We start from the raw sequence: 18,981 nt of genomic DNA on the forward strand, positions 1-18,981 counted from the left end.
TTTGTTGAATCAATGTCAAATTATGGGAGAGTGTTCTCTGAGCAGCAGCATGGAGGAGTGTGTCAATGAACTGCGATGAAATGATATCATACATTGGAGGACAAATTTTTTTATTTTTGGTGAAATACATTGGAAGACAGCGAAATTATTTCATGTGAAGAAGAGAGAGAGTGTACCCTACCCAGCAGTTCAAACAACCTTTTTCCAGCTATATTTGGTGGTAATAAAAGAAAGAAACAAAAAACATAATAAAATAAAAGGTATGATGATGTAATAATTGTTTAATGTGTCTATTTCTCTTATCAAATTTAATTTTTATTTGAATTTTTTTTCTCTTTTCTTGGCATCTAAACATAGCCAAAAATCCCATAAGGATCATAGTTAGAGAACCAGATTTTTCCAGTGATTTGAGCAAGTCAAACCTGGTTAGGACGAGTCAAGTTTTTCGTAATATTTTCAAGGGATAAAGTTCTCTGCACTGGGGGTGCCACACATGGGGTGGGTGAAATGACCGGTCACCCCCCCCCCCCCCCCCCTTTGAATGACCCAAACCTTGCCCATCCCACCCCATGTGTCTGGGCGCAGCGGTGCTCTTGGACAGAAAATGGGCGACCATTTCCATCTCAGACTTTATTCACCCCCAATACTTCCATTGCAAGGCGTCAACATTCAAGGGGGAACTCGACCTCCATCCAAGAGATGTTAAGGAGGGTGAGCTAGCAGTTCACAGCCGTGTTTCGAAGGAAACTTTCTTGCACTAGTACCTTGGGGAAGGTATGGATGAGATATAAATCACTAAAAAGGAAAGCAACATGAATCAAATCATGTTCCGGTGATTAAAAGGAAGGATGGTACAACAATACCTGAGATGGGTTGGGGGTGGGGTGTTGTCTGGATGGTGGTGTTATGAGAATAACCTTTGATGAAAAGTAATAGGAAGTTGTTGCAGATGTCTCTGTAGAAGAAATCAAAGAGGTGGTATTTCCTCTTAATGATCAAGGGCCCAGGTCTAGATGGATTTAGTGCATTCTTTTTCAAATTCATGTGGAATGAGATAGGTTTGGAATTGATTGGTGCGGTTCAATGGTATTCTTTGCTAATTCTATTATGCCTCAAATCAGTTAGTATTCCCTGCCATCATATTAGCTCAGCTCCTTCATCTGCTCATTCAAGCTCTCCAAAATTTTGAATAGATTCTCCCGGTCTGGATGTAGTCCTCCCTTGGCAACAAAGGAGTGCACACCCTTATTCACCTCTATCCAGCTGCAAGCAGTAACTTTCCTCACACCCTTCTCTTTCATCATCTTCCTCATTGTCTCCACATCTTCCCACTTCCTGAAATCCGCCATTATATTTGATAACAGCACATAGTGTCCAGGATTCTCACAGCCCAATTCAATTATCCGGGATCCCGTATAAATTCCAATCTCCAGATTTGAGTAAATTTTACATGCACCAAGCAAAGCACCCCAAATATCCTGATTAGCTTCTACAGGCATTGTTCTTATTAAAGTCAAAGCTTCATCCAACTGCCCTGATCGCCCCAATATGTCCACCATACATGCATAATGGCCTTCTCTAGGTATTATTCCAAAGTCCTTCATGCTATTAAAAATCCTGATGCCTTCATCAACGAGTCCTCCATGGTTGCAAGCTGATAAAATTGTTAAAAAACTAATGTGATCAGGCTCTTCCACCCTCTGGAAAATTTCAACAGCCTTCTGCCCAAGCCCATGGACAGCATACCCACCGATCATCGAGTTCCAAGTGACCAAGTTCTTCTCTTTAATGAGATCAAAAACTCTTTGGGAGTCTTCAATTCTTCCACATTTGGCGTACATGTCAATAAGAGCACTGCCCACAAATGTCTGATCCTCGAATCCATTCTTCAAGGCCCAAATGTGTACCTCTTTTCCTTGTCTTATGCCAGAGATACCTGCACAAGCTGAAAGAATACTTGTAATGGTAATTGGGTTTGGTTCAGCTTGATCTCCTATCATCTGTCTGAATATGTCCAGAGCTTCATTGAAATAACCATTCTGTACATAACCCACAACCATTGAGCTCCAAGAGATCACATCCTTTGCCTTGATATTTACAAAAACCTGGAAGGCATTCGAGATAAAACCGCATTTACAGTAAACATATATCAGGGCATTTCTTACTCTCTTGTCAGATTCTAATTGATTTCTGTAAGCGTAACCATGAATCTCTTTACAGAAATCAAAGCGCTTCAAATCAGAAATCGCAGGGAGGATACTCGCTATGGTTACAACATCTGGTTTCAATCCCACATCCAACATTTCAATAAAAATTTGCACGGCTTCACTGGGCTGTCCATTTTGAGAAAGAGAAGAAATTATCCCACTGTAAGTGATTACATCTGCATCAAATCCTGAAAGGTTCATATCTCGTAGAAGTCGGATACTTTCCTCAAAGCAACCATTCTGAGCGTAGCTAGAAATCACAGCATTCCAGGCAACTTTATCTGGTTTAAGCATTCTAGAAAAAAGCAGACGAGATTCTTCAGTTCTGCCACACTTTCCATACATGGAAATTATGCAATTACAGATTGTGGCAATTGATTCATGTCCGTTTCTCAAAACATAACCATGCATTTCTCTAACAGTTAAATCTGTATCACACACTGATAAAGTATTTACTATGGTCACTGCATCTGGTCGTAACCCACTTTGGACCAACTCCCGGACCTTCATCATGGCTTCCCAATAAAATCCATTCTGTATGTAAGCTGAAATTATCGAATTCCATGAAACTATATCCCTCTGAGGCATTCTCTCGAACAATTGAATCCCATGAAATATATCTCCACACTTACCAAATAAGCCGATGAGGGAATTGCAGACAAAGATATCATATTCAAACCCGTATTCTATAGCCAACTTTTGGATGTGCTTTCCTTGCTGAAGATCCGATAACGAAGCACAAACCTTCAAAAGACAGGAAAAGGTGTAAGAATCTGGTTCAAAACGTTCTTTCACCTTATCGTAAAAGAGATCCAAGGCTTCCTGATAAAGCTCATTATTAGAATAGCCCCTGATCATGGCATTAAGTAGGAAGACGTTATGATTTGAAACTCGTCGAAAGACCAACTCAGCAACTCGGATATCTCTACATACGGAGTAGAGGGTGATGAGCTTGGTTGCAAAAAATGAGTCTCCCTCGAGTCCATCGGTTATAATCTTTGAGTGGATCAGTCTACCCAATATCAGATTCCTGTCAAGAACACAAGCGTCCAGCAACTTCTCCAAAATTTTCTGGTCCAGTTTACAGGGGATAGAGGAGATTCTACTGCTGAGAGTTGACGAGGACTTACTAGAGACAGCAATGGATGAATAAGTGAAAGAAGTCGATTTGAAAGATAGAATCACGGTTTTGTGAATGAAACAGAGAGATGAAATAATTCTCATGTCATCTGCTTCCAACAGTACGAATAGTGTCCGCACAGCTCAAAAAGATCTACCATTGCCGGCCATAAACAGCTAGAACAGAAACGTTTTCAAACCTCTAATTAACATGCAATGGGGAGTTGGCGCAATTGACAACTCCAGAGCCAGGAAAGCTGATCTGGGTTTACATTGCTAGATCAGCAAAGGGGAGAGACATCCTTTTTTGTGACCTCGGAGCCTATCCCCTGAACCTTTTCTCTTCTGATAGCGGAATCTCTTGCACTTAGATCGGCCATGCTTAAAGCCCTTTCAGAAGGTTCCGACGTCTACCCTGTTTGAAAGAGTGCAATTTCCGTTTCAGTCCCAGGCTGACGAACTCTGTTGGCAACTCTCAAACTCTCTGGCTCGCAGAGTTTCGGCTCCTCTCCTACCAGCCAAGCGCCCAGGGGGAATGCCTAGGGAAGCATCCAACAGCGCTGGGCTGCTGGGCAGGCCAGGCCCACGCAGGCACACATCCCCGCGCATCTAGGAGCACACCACCGATGGAAGCCTCCCTGGGCACCATCTCAGCGCAAGAGCCACGTGACATTCAGCGTTCTTTTAATTCAATGATGGTGAATACCATCTCGCACTTCTCTATAGCAATGTGTGAGTTTCCACCAAATAGAACATAGATAAGGATGACGGAAAGTCCATTCTTTATTTATATACCATTGAATGGAACCGCCATAAACAACTATCGTCATTGCTACAGAATCACGTTCTATCCAAAGTTCCTGAATCCCCAATTCCTTAGCAACTGATATTCCTTTCAAGAAAGCCTGGAAATCAGTTTATTAGTTTGTACACTGACCAATAAAGAAACCAAAAACAGCAACAACTCTCGCGTGAAAGTCACAAATAACACTGAGTTCTCCATCTGAGCTCACGATAACAATCATGTACTGTAAAAACTCACCTAACTTCTCAAAGGTTGCAAGTAAAAAGGGAAATGAAGAGGAATGAAATTAATTTAAAATTTAGAATGAAAGATTTTGCAATTATGATTGTGTATAATATAAGGCCAAATGTTCTTTGTGCCAGGGGCGCAGTCACATGGAGGTGGGCAAAATGACCACCCCGCCCCCTGAATAGCAAACCCATGTGTCTGGGTACAAGCTGTGTTGTCGCACAGAGAACATCAACCCATAATATAAATCTTACCAAATATAGTTGTTGGGAGTTTAGTCCCACATCGATTATAAATTAGCCTACAATCCCCTTTATAAACCTGGGATTCCCTCCACCTAACAGTTCGAAGTGTTAGGATGGAAACCATACATGGTATCAAAGGGGTTTCCACGTGTCCACAGTATATACTATAATTAGGCTACAACACCCCTTATACACCTGGGTACTATAATTAGGCTACAACACCCCTTGTACACTTGGGAGTCCCTCCACCTAACAGTTTGGACTTTTAGCATGAAACTTTACTATGGGTATTAATTTTTTAAAAACGTTACCTTAGTCCTTTTGCATTTTCCAATTGAAATTTAAGAAATTTTACTGAAAAATGGAGTAAAATTAAAAGCAAAAAGTCCTAGTTGGGCCAAGCATGATTCTTTCTTAGTTGGTATACCTATTTGTGCCATGTGGAAGGATGATGCAATAATTTTGATAGTTCGATATTTAGAGAATGATTTAAATTGAAAATGCCTCAAATTTCAAACCCCAATTATAATTATTTACCCTTCCATATAAAAACAAACGCTCTCATGTATGTCTATTCATTCTTTTATTACTTTAAACATCCTTTTGGTTGTTTTACATAAAAAAAAAACAACTTCCTTTTGGTTGACCAAAAATTTTTGATGCTTCAATATAGATGTGGCTAATTTTGTTTGAGTTGAAACATTACATGCTAGTAGAAAAATGTGGTGACTATGTGACGCTAAATTTTTGCCTCATACAACTATCCTATATCCACATGAGAGATAACCTTGGTAATCAAAGATTTTTGGGAAAATTATAAGATTAGCTATTTTTGGATTTTCATTTACAAAACTGTCCACCCTATGTTTGAGTTAACAAAAATAGACAAAAACAAGTTTAGTCTTACAAAATTAGACAAAACAGTGACTCTCCTTCCTTCTTCGACAGTTTTCCTCTGAAAAAATCTCTTTTTTTTCCCCTCTGTTACTTGGGGTAGTCGAGAATAGTGGTGGCTAGGACAAGGGTAGGGTTGCAGGGAACGGAAGATGCTTGGGCGAGAAGGCAATGACAGGGGTAAAAATGTCTATAAAAGTAAGTGTGGGAGGGAGAAACACTATTTTGTCCAATTTTGTAAACCTTAACTTGTTTTTGTCTATTTTTGTTAACTCAAACATAGGGTGGACAGTTTTGTAAATGAAAACTCAAAAGTAGCTAACCATGTAATTTTCCCAAGATTTTTTCTTAGTTTTACCAACCAGAAAACCTGTTTTATTATATTTTAATAAAAAGTTGAACTAGTTACATAACCCTTGTTGGTAATGATTAGAATTTTTTATTGGGAAAAGTTTTCCTACACGGCTGTGTAAATCATGTATGTGAGAAGATCTCTCACAAAAAGTTGGAAAAATCATAAATCTCCACCCATTAATTAATGCATTGAAACTCTCACCCTCTCACATACACGGTTTACACGAGCGTGTATGAAAAACTTTTTCTTTTTTATTTTATTTATTTATTTTTGCAACGTCATTCTCTTTACTTTACTTTATTTCTAACTGGACACAACTAAAATAAAATCCTAAAAGAAAGAAAAAGGAAAATAAGAATGGCTTTTATTTGGAACATAAAGTAAGGGAAGTGATATGGCCCCCAATAATTTTGAAAATGGTGTACATCTCCCCTCCTCCGTCTGTATCCTCAGTCGGTCTGCGACTGTGGATGTTGAACACTTGTTTTTGTGGGATCCCCTGGTCCTACTCTTCTTAGAAGGGAATCATTTGGAAATGTTGGTCTTCCCCTGCTTGCACCCTTGCATCCGAGCTCAATTGGCTTGGGATCAATCCTTATTTGAAGGAAAATCATGATGTGACCTTGTTGGAAATTTTGTATTTTGTGGTTCTATCTACCATATTTGGTTTGAAAGAAACTTAAGGAGATGGATGGATAAATCTAAGACGCATCAGCAAATCTGGAGCATAATTAGCAAAAGCGTGAGCCTGTGAGAGCGCATGTAAAGGCATCAACATAGTTGAGATTTTTTTTATTTTAGGAGTAGCTAAGCAATAATTTTACACGTTCATGTGTCTCGGCACAAGAGCCACACAACCATTCTGCGTTCTTTTTCCCTACATATTCAATGATGGTATATACCATCTCGCTCTGAGGGAGGAAGGACCAGCATTAGGGAAGACAAATAGCTTTTAGAAGGATACTTAACCAAGAAGTCCCGCCGTCGGATTGGCATCTCTATAGCAATGTTTGAGTTTGCACCAAATAAAAGATAGATAAGGGAAAAGGAAAGTCCATTCTTGATTTATATACTATTGAATAAAACCGCCATAAACAACTATCGTAACTGTTACAGAATCACGTTCTATACAAAGTTCCTGAATCCCCAATTCCTTAGCAACTGATATTCCTTAAATAAGAGTCTGGAAATCAGTATAATAGTTTGTACATTGACCAATAAAGAAACCAAAGGCAATGACAACTCTCGCTTGGAAGTCACGAATAACACAGAGTTATACGACAATCATGTACTGTGAAAACTCACCTAACTTCTCAATGGATGCAAGTAAAAACGGAAATGAAGAGGAATGAAATTAATTTAAAATTTAAAATGACAGACTTTGCAATTGTGATTGTGTATATAATATAAATCTTACCAAAGATAGTTGTTGGGAGTTTAGTCTCACATCGGCTATTAATTAGCCTACAACCCCCCTTATAAACCTGAGATTCTCTCGACCTAATAGTTTGAACTATTCGAATGGAAATTGTACATGGTCTCAAAGGGGTTTCCACGTCTCTACAGTATGTACTATAATTAGCCAACAACACCCCTTGTACACCTAGGAGTCTCTCCACCTAACAGTTCGGACTTTTAGCATGAAACTTTACGATAGGTATTAATTTTTTTAAAACGTTACCTTAGTCTTTTTGCATTTTCCAATTGAAATTTAAGAAATTTTACTGAAAATTGGAGTACAATTAAAAGCACAAAGTCCTAGTTGGGCCAACCATGATTCTTTCCTATTCGGTACACCTATTTGTGTCATGTAGAAGGATGATGTTGCAATTTTGATAGTTCGGTATTAGGAGAATAATCTAGATTAAAAATGTCACAAATTTGAAACCCAAATTATATTTATTTACCCTTCCATATAAGAACAAATCCTCTCATGTATGTCTATGCATTTTTTATTACTTTGTACATCCTTTTGGTTGTCCAAAAATTTTTGATGCTTCAATATGCATGTGGTTAATCCCGTTTAGATTGAAACTTGACATGCAAGTAGAAAATTGTAATGACTACATGTACACTAAATTTTAGCTTCATACAACTATCCTATTTCCAGATGAGAGATAAGCTTGCTAAACAAAGTTTTTTTTTTCCTAGTTGGACCAAACAGAACCCCTGTTTTATTATATTTTAATAAAAAGTTGTGCTAGTTACACAACTTTCCCTCCTCCTTTTTGTATCATCAGCTAAGGATGTAAATGAATGGCCGAAATCCGTTTATGTATCCGTGTTCGTATCCATTTAGCACTATCTGAATCCGTCCGAAAGCTAAACGGATCTGGATACGGATAGGCTATGGCTATCCGAAAAGCTATATTTACATGTAAACGGATAAAATATATGATCCATATCCGCATCCATATCCGTTTAGCACTATCCGAATCCGTCAAAAAGCTAATCGGATACGGATGCGGATATAACACTATCCGAGCTGAATCCGACTGAAATTGAGGTCATTGAACACCTGTTTTTTGAATGCCCTTGGTCCTACTCTTTTTTTAAGGGAATCCTTTGGAAATGTTGGTCTTCCCCTTGGTACTCCCTTGCTTGAGCTCGATTGGCATCAAATCCTCACTCGAAGGAAAATCATGATGTGACCTTATTGGAAATTTTGCATTTTGTGCCTCTATCTACCATATTTGGTATGAAAGAAACTCAAGGAGATGGACAGATAAGTCTAGGACGCATCAGTAAATCTGGAGCATAGTTAGCAAAAACGTGAGTTTATGAGAGCGCATGCAGGGGCATCAACGTAGATGAGATTTTATTATTTTAGGAGTAGTTGGGTGGTAATTTAACACGCTCCTATGTCTCGGCGCAAGAGCCACACGACCATTCAACGTTCTTTTTCCCTACCTATTCAATGATGGTAAATACCATCTCGCACTGAGGAAGGATCGTCATTAGGGAAGACAAAGGACTTTTAGGAGCTTTCTTAGCCAAGAAGTCTGCTATCGGATTGGCATCTCTACAGCAATGTTTGAGTTGCACCCAAATAGAAGATAGATAAGGGAAAAGGAAAGTCCATTCTTCATTTATATACTATTGAATGGAACCGCCATAAACAATTATCGTCACTGTTACAGAATCACCTTCTATCCAAAGTTCCTGAATCCCCAATTCCTCAAAAATTGATATTCCTTAAACAAGAGCCTGGAGATCAATTTAATGGTTTGTAGACTGTCCAATAAAGATATCAAGGGCAACGACCACTTTCGCTTGAAAGTCACGAATAACACAAAGTTATACGACAGTCATGTACTGTGAAAAATCACCTAATGTCTCGACGGTTGCAAGTAAAATGGGAAATGAAGAGGAATGAAATTTATTTAAAATTTAAAATGAAAGATTTTGCAATTATTATTGTGTATATAATATAAATCTTACCAAATATTATTGTTGGGAGTTTAGTCCCACATCGGCTATTAATTAGCTTACAAAGGTATCAAAGGGGTTTCCATGTCTCCACAGTATTTCCACAATTTCCACGTGTCCACAATATGTACTATAATTAGCCAACAACACCCCTTGTACGCCTGGGAGTCCCTCCACTTAACAGTTTGGACTTTTAACCTTGGAACAAAAACTCGATTGAAACCATCGAGTCAACTCGGTTTCCCAAGTTTCCGAGACGAGTTGAAGGGGGATTTTATAAAATCCCTGGATTCGACCGGGTTTCGATGGTTTCGATCATATTTCGATGGTTTCAACACATATGCCCAACGAAACTAGGGGAATTTGACTCAAAACTTGGACAGACACTTAGTTATGTCTAATATCATTTAAGTAAATGTTTTTGTATTTCACTTACTTAAGATATTATTTATAAATAAGCAAATACCCCATATTTGAATCCAATAAAAGTAGTTAAATAATCAAATTCCAAAAGGAAAAAAAGTCAACCCTCAATTCAAGAACAAAAACTAGATTTTCGACGATAGGTGCAATTTTCAACTTTCTAATGCTGGGGTTTTTCTCAAATTTAAAAATTCCATAAATCTTAATATGACAAAACATTACTAAAAACCAAAAGTGCGGTAAAATATTCATTTGTTTTGATGTTCAAAAATATATTTTCATTCAGAGCGATTTTGGCAACATTCGCGCACACCAAATTAAGTTTGACCGGTACATAACTCCTTTAATATAAATCAGATTTAAATAATTTTGGACCTATTGCAAAACTATCAAAACAAAGCTTTCGAACAAATCCAAGATTGCTTAAATCTCATTTATATTGAAGTAGTTATGTTCCAGTCAAACCTTATTTGATACCATGTCTATACAATGTTTTTAGTGTTTTCTATGTGAAACTAATGCATGGATTGAGTTTAAAATATCAAAAATAGGAAGCACGACAAGAATCAGGGCAAAAAAAACAACTTCTGGGCCTCGAAACCAAGGTTCGAGTTAGCCTGGAGAAAGTCCCAAGTTTCCACCGAGATATGATCGAAACCGAGACGAACTCGTTTTCTGACTGGTCGAAACCCGAGTTTTGGAACCTTGCTTTTAACATGAAACTTTACGATAGGTATTTCCACGTGTCCACAGTAGGTACTATAATTAGCCAACAACACCCCTTGTACACCTGGGAGTCCCTCCACCTAACAGTTCGGGCTTTTAGCATGAAAACTTTACGATAGGTATTAATTTTTTAAAAACGTTACCTTAGTCCTTTTGCATTTTCCAATTGAAATTTAATGAATTCTACTAAAAAGCGGAGTAAAATTAAAAGTAAAAAGTCCTAGTTGGGCCAACCATGATTCTTTCCTATTCGATACACCTATTTGTGCCAAGTGGAAGTTGTAACAATTTTGATAGTTCGATATTTAGATAATGATCCCGTTTGAAAATGTCTCAAATTTCTAAATCAAATTATAATTATTTACCCTTCCATATAAGAGCGAACCCCCTCATACATATCTTTTCATTCTTTTACTCTACTTTGCATAACTAAGGGATCGATTTATAGATGATTTTGAGTTAGTAATCTTATCATGTAAGATAATGTTTATATAAAAAAAAATTTAGAATTAAAATTTTCCCTTTCTTCCATTTAATTTCCCTAGCAACCAAATGGAGCCTTCAAGAAAGAAGCCAGATTTGTCTTCTAGGTTGGCATGCTCCGTGTTGGTAATTTTCAATGTAGTTAATAGCGTATGAGCTATGAGCCCCATTTTAAAATCCCAGGGATTACTCATCAAATAATGCTCTGCTAACCATGCATTTAAAAGATTCACCCATTACAGCATGACAGAAATCCATGGTAACATGTTTATATCCAATCTACCCATCCCAGAATAAAAGAGAAATTAATTATAAGGAACACTAACCGGTGCTGCAGCATGGTGTGTGCCTGCTTCCAAGCAATGACTGCCACACCCCTGGTCCTTTCTACTTTTCCAGGGAGTGCACCAGTCATTTCGCATGCAACTGTGCTAGGGCACAAGTACACGCCGAGACACAGCACTAGTTAGCATTCTTTCTCCCTTAATTATATATCTAAAACAAGTAGTACTGCATAAAGTAATCAAATTTTATTACAACAAATTTATTAAAACTTGTTATATGATTTGACAAATCTATCTGCTGATTCAGCATGTATTAGCAAACTGCACCTTTTAATCATTTATCCATACAATAAGAGGCACAAATTCCTGTACCATATCTCCATGTTTTGTGGCTTTCCTTTTGGATATTTTGTTTTTTGGGGAGGGGGGGGGGGGTAGAGGAGAGGAATAGATTTTTCATTTTCTTTTCAGTTGTGAAATGTTGAACCTTTCCTGCCAACCTACCACTTCAGAAGTACATGTAGATCCCAAAATCTTATTCACTTTTCAGGATGATCAAAAATAAACTCCTCAGGGTTTTGACTAGGGAGGCGGCATCTGATATTTGTCACCTAGGCCCAGACAGCTCCATGGCTTCAATGATGAATGAAGATTCTTGAAGAACATCACTGTAATTTCTGGAGAAACTGTATTCCCTGTCTCCAGAAAGATTATCAACTTGCTCTTCTTCCATATGTTCAGACTGTCTCACCACACTCTCCAAGGCCTTCAGTACTTCGGACATCTTTGGCCGGAGGCTTGGATGGGATTGAGTACATTGCAGAGCAACCTCTACTGCTTTATCCAGCTCAACCACATCAAAACATCCATTGAGATCCTTATCTACCAGCAGTTCCAGTCTTTTTTCCTCATACAAAGTCCTAACCTGCATAAATTTGGTAAGCACTGTTGTCTATAACTAATACAATGAGAGGAAAAAAAAAAGTTAAAAGTTGTTATACGAGAGCTTGATCTTGTAGGCAAAGAGTTTGATCAGGGAATAAGGAAATAAGGCTTCATATGACTAGACTGGGGAGCAATAAGACTTCATCTGACAGTTGACATTACTCAAAACCTCTGAAGTAACTCCACCATTGAATTTCCAAACTTTTGCCTAATTGGACACTGCACCAACACTTCTTTCTCCCATACAAACTTGTGGGGCATGCTCTCCAACATGCACTTAATGAGGTCGGCACAGATTGCAGCCATACAGTGGCTCCCATACCTATGCAGGGGCGGGCCTAGGGCACGGTTGCAGTCCATTGTTAATTACAGCTCCCATTGGGATAGCATTTCACATAAACTTGTTTCCACACCAGGGGCAATGTCAGACAAGTATCATGTTGGACCTGAAACCACATCACCACTAGACTGACAAGAATATAAGATATGTTACTGAAGAACTAAATTAAAACCTTCAACATGGTCTTCTTGCTCAGAGAATAAATGTGGGAGTAACAAAGGGGAGGATAAGAAGGTTTTTGTAGGAAGACAACTTTCCAGCTTAGCAAGGATGTAATGTGGTAGAGAGATGAAAGAAAACTGTTCGTGGAAACATATCATAGTAGTTGGACTGATACAACTAGTCAGACTCCTTGTAGACCGAGTACTCCTTAAATCATAGAAAGATGAATGGAAACATTAAGAGTTTAGAAAAGATAAATTATTAGGTGCAGAAAGTCAAAAGCAGTGGACAATCCTAGCCTCCCAACTCAATCATCTAGAGTCGGAGAGTAACAAGATGCGACTTTGGACTGAACACTACAATTCCTCATCACCCATTACTTCGCAGTAAGGACAGTAATTTAAGTGGAGAATTGGGACAAAGCAAACCAGTTATCCAACACTTTCTGTTAAAGCATCAGTGACCATAGAAGATCATCATCATTCCCATATAATGTTTCATCAAATTAAATAAGGTAAAATTATAATTTCATAGATAAGCATAAAGCCAAAAGTATTAATAACAGTCAAAACGACTTACCCAGTCAAGAATCATCCCCTTTTGAACCTGACCATTTCCTGCATCCAATGTTTTCTGCCCTGTTATGAGTTCCAAAAGCAATATACCAAATCCAAATACATCAGTTTTTTCGGAGGACTGCCCTGTAGATAGATATTCAGGGGCAATGTGTCCCACAGTACCCCGCACTGCCGTTGTGACATGTGAATCCCTTTGATCTAAAAGCTTAACCAGTCCAAAATCCCCCACCACAGCTTCAAAACTTTCATCAAGTAAAATATTTGCAGCTTTGACATCCCTGTGAATGATTTTTGGGTTACACTGTTCATGTAAGTACAACAATCCACGGGCAGCTCCAAGAGCGATATGCATTCGTTTGCTCCAATCTAAAGATGGTTTTTCATGACAAGGATCTGTACACGACGGTTGAGCTAAAAGTAAACAAAAGGAATAAAAAATAGCGAGAAAATTGTAGTGCAAAAGGAATTTAAAAAAAAAAAAAGGACGTTTGCAGCTCATACAAACAGCCCCTCAATACCAAAATGAACTCCCCCCAACCCCACCCTCCTCCCCAAAAAAATCATTTAATTTCCGTAATCCCATTAAACATCAGATGCAGAAAAGACAATCAAGAGAGAAATAACCTCTCAACCGATCAGCAACACTCCCATATGGCATGTATGGATAAACAAGAAGCCTCTCATTTGACGTCATGCAGAAGCCATATAATCGTAAAAGGTTCCGGTGTAGAGCCAAGCCAATCATCTCAACTTCAGTTTGAAACTGCACTTCTCCAGTAAAATTGGGATCCTTTAACCTTTTCACTGCCACATATGTCTTATTCCGAAGACACCCTTTATAGACCACTCCAAAGCCACCTTGACCTAAAATATTCTTGGGACTAAAATAATCAGTGGCCATTTGAAGTTCACGAAATGAGAACCTTTGTAGATGACCCATGTGAAATTCACAATCTTGCCGCTCTGCAAGGAATTGACAATTAATCAGAAAAGCTCAATTCTTTTATGCCGGATTCCTATGTATATAAGTAAATCAATCCAACTTATGAGGTACCATATGAGAAAAACAGAAATCTCCATCTGCACCAGCATATCCAACAAACAATCAACATCAAAGTAGCCACAAAGGAGCAGCTGACACCCACAACCATTGCAACTACCCATCGATGATGACCACTACTTTTTGGTAACGGATTTGTCGCTGTAAACAATGCATGAGTTAGTGGTGCATCTAGAAGATGCAAATTCTTACTATAATCGCTCTTACCAGGTCTTGTCATATTTACCATTTACTGGTTTGGAAGCCTCAGTACAAACGTGCAAGAGTGATGATGTGCAAAGGAACCTATTTCCTGCAACACTAAGAGGAGACTTATAACTTCAAAACAACTAGTAAAAAGAGTACCAAGATGAAATTTTAAATTGGGAATAGAAATAGCAATATGCTTTAGAATACAGATTTAATGAAATGCCAAACAAAATTTGCAAACTTCAGCATTACCAGAACCCAGATATAAGATGCAACCATAATACCATGTTTAAAATTTCCATAGCATCTCATAGATTTAGGGATCTGGATTGTCTTAGGCATTGTGGTCAAGTCAACTCAGATTGAAGCATCTCAGATTAACTTTCCAAATCTAATGCAGACAAGAGAGAGTTTGATACACAGTGAGGAAATAGCAGATACAAAAAGGGAATGACATGGTACTTGCCATTAACAGATATTGTTGGGAAAAATCACCGCTAGATTATCAGCTAAATAATCCTGGGCTTCGGTCATGTGCCAATCTCTTTATGTCTACAAAAGGCTCAGCCCCTCTCACCAACAACAATTATGGGTGACTTTGCCATAATTATGTAAGAAAGACACTTGTATATTGTTTAATTGAAAGATCAGCGCATTAACAATTAGGGATGACGCCATTTCATGTTCCAGAATGTAATTTGGTTCTGAAGCTTAACTTGCCAGCGGAGCTTATCTTCTGCTATAGCCATCTCGGAGTCTAGGACATGGGTAGTTAAAGTTTTATTGGCAATAACTGACGTGGTTAACTCTAAGTGCTCCTTCCTGGAGAAGTTTTTTTTAGTTTATGAGGGCTTTTTCCAGCTTTCTTTCATCCTAAATTGTTGTTATCGGGCCTTCCATCCAAGCAAATGTCCTAGTTGATGTTCTCGTTGTTTACCATCAGACCACCACAAAGTTTGGTTGTTGACAAGAACTACACCACCACTAAGTTCGGTTTTGACAAGAGCAATCCTACCAAGCATAAATAGCTGGTTCCAAAATTTGTAGGATCCTATTTCGTAACAGGCAATTAATCCAATAATGTTGTTCTGACAACACAGATAGGCACTGAAGGTTTTATCTTGAAGCAAAATTTTTATTTTCTTCAGAAAACTACCATGAAAACATTAACATTCTCCTGACATTAAATTTTTAGCTAGAATCAAAATTATATAATAGAAATTTTTAAAAGAATGGCTATTCATTGAAATATGATAAACATTAGAGCAACATGGACTTCATGGATTTTCAGAACTGGAGACATTAGCAATGAATCAATCAGAGTATCTGATATAGTTAGCAATTTTAGTTGCTACTGTGACATTTTTTTTACAAATAACCATTAAAGAAACTAAGAAAGCACAGAATTCCCAATAGCCACTCTTTAGAAAGAAAATTCTTTCAAGCTTAGAGAACTCACCTGTATCCTTTTGCAAGTATTTTTGGAGTTGGACCACTAAGATTATTGAATGACAGATCCCTGTTTTATTCCATTAGGATGAAAATTGTAACTTATATTTTAAAATATGGGGAGAAAATAATAATAAGACAGGATGACACACAGTCAAGAATAGAAGGCCCATTGTGACTGAAATTTTAAACTAAGGGGAGAAAATGATAATAAGACAGGATGAATACACGTACAAGAATAGAAGACCCATAAGATTAGCAACCGTTCTGGGAATGTGTCCAGAGAGCTTATTCTTACTAAGCTGCCTGAAAAGTTGCCACGGAAATAGCATGGAAATTTTAAATAAATCTAAAAGGCCAGCACTATGGAAAGCCATAGAATAACTGTTTCATGATTAAGGGTAGCATTACACTCACAAGTAACTTAGATAAGTCAGAAGGCCCAAAGAGCTAGGGATTTCACCAACAAACTGGTTTCCTGAAAGATCAAGAGTCTGAAGTTCCACGAGCTTCCCTATCTCAACAGGAAGAGAACCAGATATCAGATTATTCTGCAATAACCTGCATGAAGTATAATGATTTTACTGTCATTTCCTCAGTAAGCTTCTTGCCATGCAAAATTTAAAAAAATAAAATAATCAAAATGAGATAAGTTAACAGAAAGTGAAAGCATAGTACTAAAACTCGGGTCTCGATACCAACTCGGTCCTTGGAAAAACCAAGTTGAGTCGAGATCTCGCCGAATTGGTGCATTTTTTTTTCTTTCCGACTCGAAGCCTCAACTCGGTGGGTTTTAGACCTAGTTTGGATCTGAAACTTGGTATTCAGCCTATTTTAGGCCATTTAAACACAATGGCACTATCAGATTTTATAAAAATAAAATCCAAATACGAGTTTCAATTCGGACCATAGGTTGGTAGGCGATGACGTACTAAAATACCCTACTCTGCACATAATTTAGTAATAGAAAGCAAGCAAAACATTCAATTAATAGCTAAACAACTTAAATAAGTAAAAGTGGAGTTGAATCTTCAAATGTGCGGCTGAAACACAGTTCAAGGCTTGAAATCCATCCAAAAAATGAAGTAACAAAGTAGTTTTGGGAAGAAGAGGTCTCGGTTTTGGGAAGAAGAGAGAATTTTGGGGGGTTTTGGACAGAACTCGCCGAGATATGGCGAGTTCTGTCAAGTTAGGTGGGGTATTTAAGTGGTAGATGGGTAAAAATATGGACCGAAACCGAGATCCGATATCTCGGCGAGATATCGGCAAGATTTTGCACTTTTGAAACTCGCCTCCAATCTCTTCTCGGGTCTTAAAAAAACCGAGAAACTCGACGAAATCTCGCGAGTTCTCGAACTATGAGTGAAAGATGGACATTTCCCATTATCAAAAAAGGCTTGAATTTTGTGACAAAGAAGGAAAGAATCTAGTAAACTTATTCAAATTTCAATAATCACATGAACAAATCCAAGTATTCCCACATAATGTAAGCATAATACAGTGAATAACATGATGAAGCATTTGTCTGTTTGAGGTCAAATCTCATTTATCACGGATCATGAGGTTGTTTTGGGCTTGACATAAAGTGAAAGTGGTCATGCTCCAAACCCAATTGTACAATTGCAATGTGGTCATGCTTCAAACCCAATTGTACAATTGCAATGGATAACCCTTTTAAAGCTTAGATTACCCCTGCAATCAACACATTCATCCTACAAGTTTCTTTATGATAAGATTTGCCTTTCATACCTGAGTAAGAGCTTATTAGATTCTAGCTTTCAAAGAAAAAACTTGACCAAGACCACAAGTGAAGATCTTGAAACCAAGCCATTATACCGTCTAATGACACAGATAAATTATGGCCAGCCCTCTACTAGTAATAGTCGGAGATATTTGTTCTAGTAAATACATTTCTCTCCACCATGACTCACATTGTTTGAAGGTGACTCAAATTCCCAATGCTAGGAGATAGCGTACCCATTAAACCCATGCTAGGCATTTCACTGCACCAATACCAAAACATAACAATAAGGAAACTTCAATCAGTAAAGTTCATTTAAAAAAATCTAGTATAAGTGATGAGAAAGCAATAAAATGAAAAAGCGCAGTACAAATGATTCACATGGAGTCATGGACACAAGTCACACAACCAACAAGAAAAGTTCAACTTATATCCCCCTAGAAAGGAATGGGAACTCACAGTGAAATGACGAAACCAACCGGTGAGCACCCAACCATGTTCCAAGTGCAGGGATCGACCGAGTTAATATCCCATCCATCAAGAACATGAAGAGTATCTTTCAACTTGCTCTTTATAGACATCAAAGCAGTCACTGGTATTCAAAACAAAACAACTTCAGACTTAAGAGTAGAGCCCATATATAGCAAGAGAAAAACAAAGAGAGAATAGTAAGGGTCGTCTTATTTGATAAGCCCACCTTCATAGTTAACGCCCTTGGGAGAAAGTAAGCTGTCGGAGGCTTGAACCAGAGGGAAGCAGAAGAACAGCAGCAGCCAAAGCATCACACATTCCATGGAGGAACTAGAAAGAAACGGAAAACGGCAAAGCGGAAAAGTCGCAATTTCCGCAAATTGATTGGGGCTTTAGGGTTTGAGGGGACCGTTTTAACTCTTAAAGCGTTGACCTGACAACTTCGGATGTTTGAGAAAGAGAAGCAGCTGCAACTCGGAAGTAGAGAAGGAATTAGAATTGAAGTAGGGAGTGTGATCAGATCGCCCATTGATGTCTTTAAGCTTCTATTTCTATGGGTTGGAAATCTGGTCAACCAAACCTCCTAGGGAAGCTCTTCAGAAACCCTATTCCCCCACACAAACAAACAAACAAAACGTCCTCGGGAGCAATGAAGAAACAGAAACTTCGGGGAGTTCTGAAAGCGGGAAAGCTTGCCTTTTGGAGATCTGGGAAGTGGAAATGACACATAATGTATCCTTGTCGGATTTATTAGTTCACGGTATCGGTTACAGCTGTCAAACTGTTGGTGGGTCCGGTTTCAATCGGGGATGAACCGGGTTTGAACTGCAAATGGGTGAGTTCGTAAT

General features: G+C 38.2%; 2 protein-coding genes across 2 annotated transcripts; both read right to left on the minus strand.

Moving 5' to 3' along the window:
• Positions 1-1,142: 1,142 nt before the first annotated feature.
• LOC122651012 (pentatricopeptide repeat-containing protein At5g16860-like) lies at positions 1,143-3,431 on the minus strand. The gene has a single exon (XM_043844356.1). It carries the CDS (start codon positions 3,429-3,431, stop codon positions 1,143-1,145), a length of 2,289 nt encoding a protein of 762 aa, XP_043700291.1.
• An 8,330-nt stretch (positions 3,432-11,761) lies between these two features.
• LOC122650037 (probable LRR receptor-like serine/threonine-protein kinase At5g45780) lies at positions 11,762-18,504 on the minus strand. The gene is made up of 11 exons (XM_043843334.1): positions 18,360-18,504; positions 18,122-18,254; positions 17,853-17,924; positions 16,339-16,482; positions 16,156-16,227; positions 15,932-15,991; positions 14,510-14,583; positions 14,278-14,424; positions 13,848-14,186; positions 13,225-13,616; positions 11,762-12,123 (listed from the first exon to the last, which is right to left on the minus strand). The coding sequence occupies exons 1-11, from the start codon at positions 18,454-18,456 to the stop codon at positions 11,806-11,808; spliced, it is 1,848 nt and encodes a 615-aa protein (XP_043699269.1). The 5' UTR covers positions 18,457-18,504; the 3' UTR covers positions 11,762-11,805.
• Between the last annotated feature and the right edge of the window lie 477 nt (positions 18,505-18,981).

The sequence above is a fragment of the Telopea speciosissima genome, chromosome 2, assembly GCF_018873765.1.
Source record: "Telopea speciosissima isolate NSW1024214 ecotype Mountain lineage chromosome 2, Tspe_v1, whole genome shotgun sequence".
NCBI classification, from domain to species: Eukaryota; Viridiplantae; Streptophyta; class Magnoliopsida; order Proteales; family Proteaceae; genus Telopea; species Telopea speciosissima.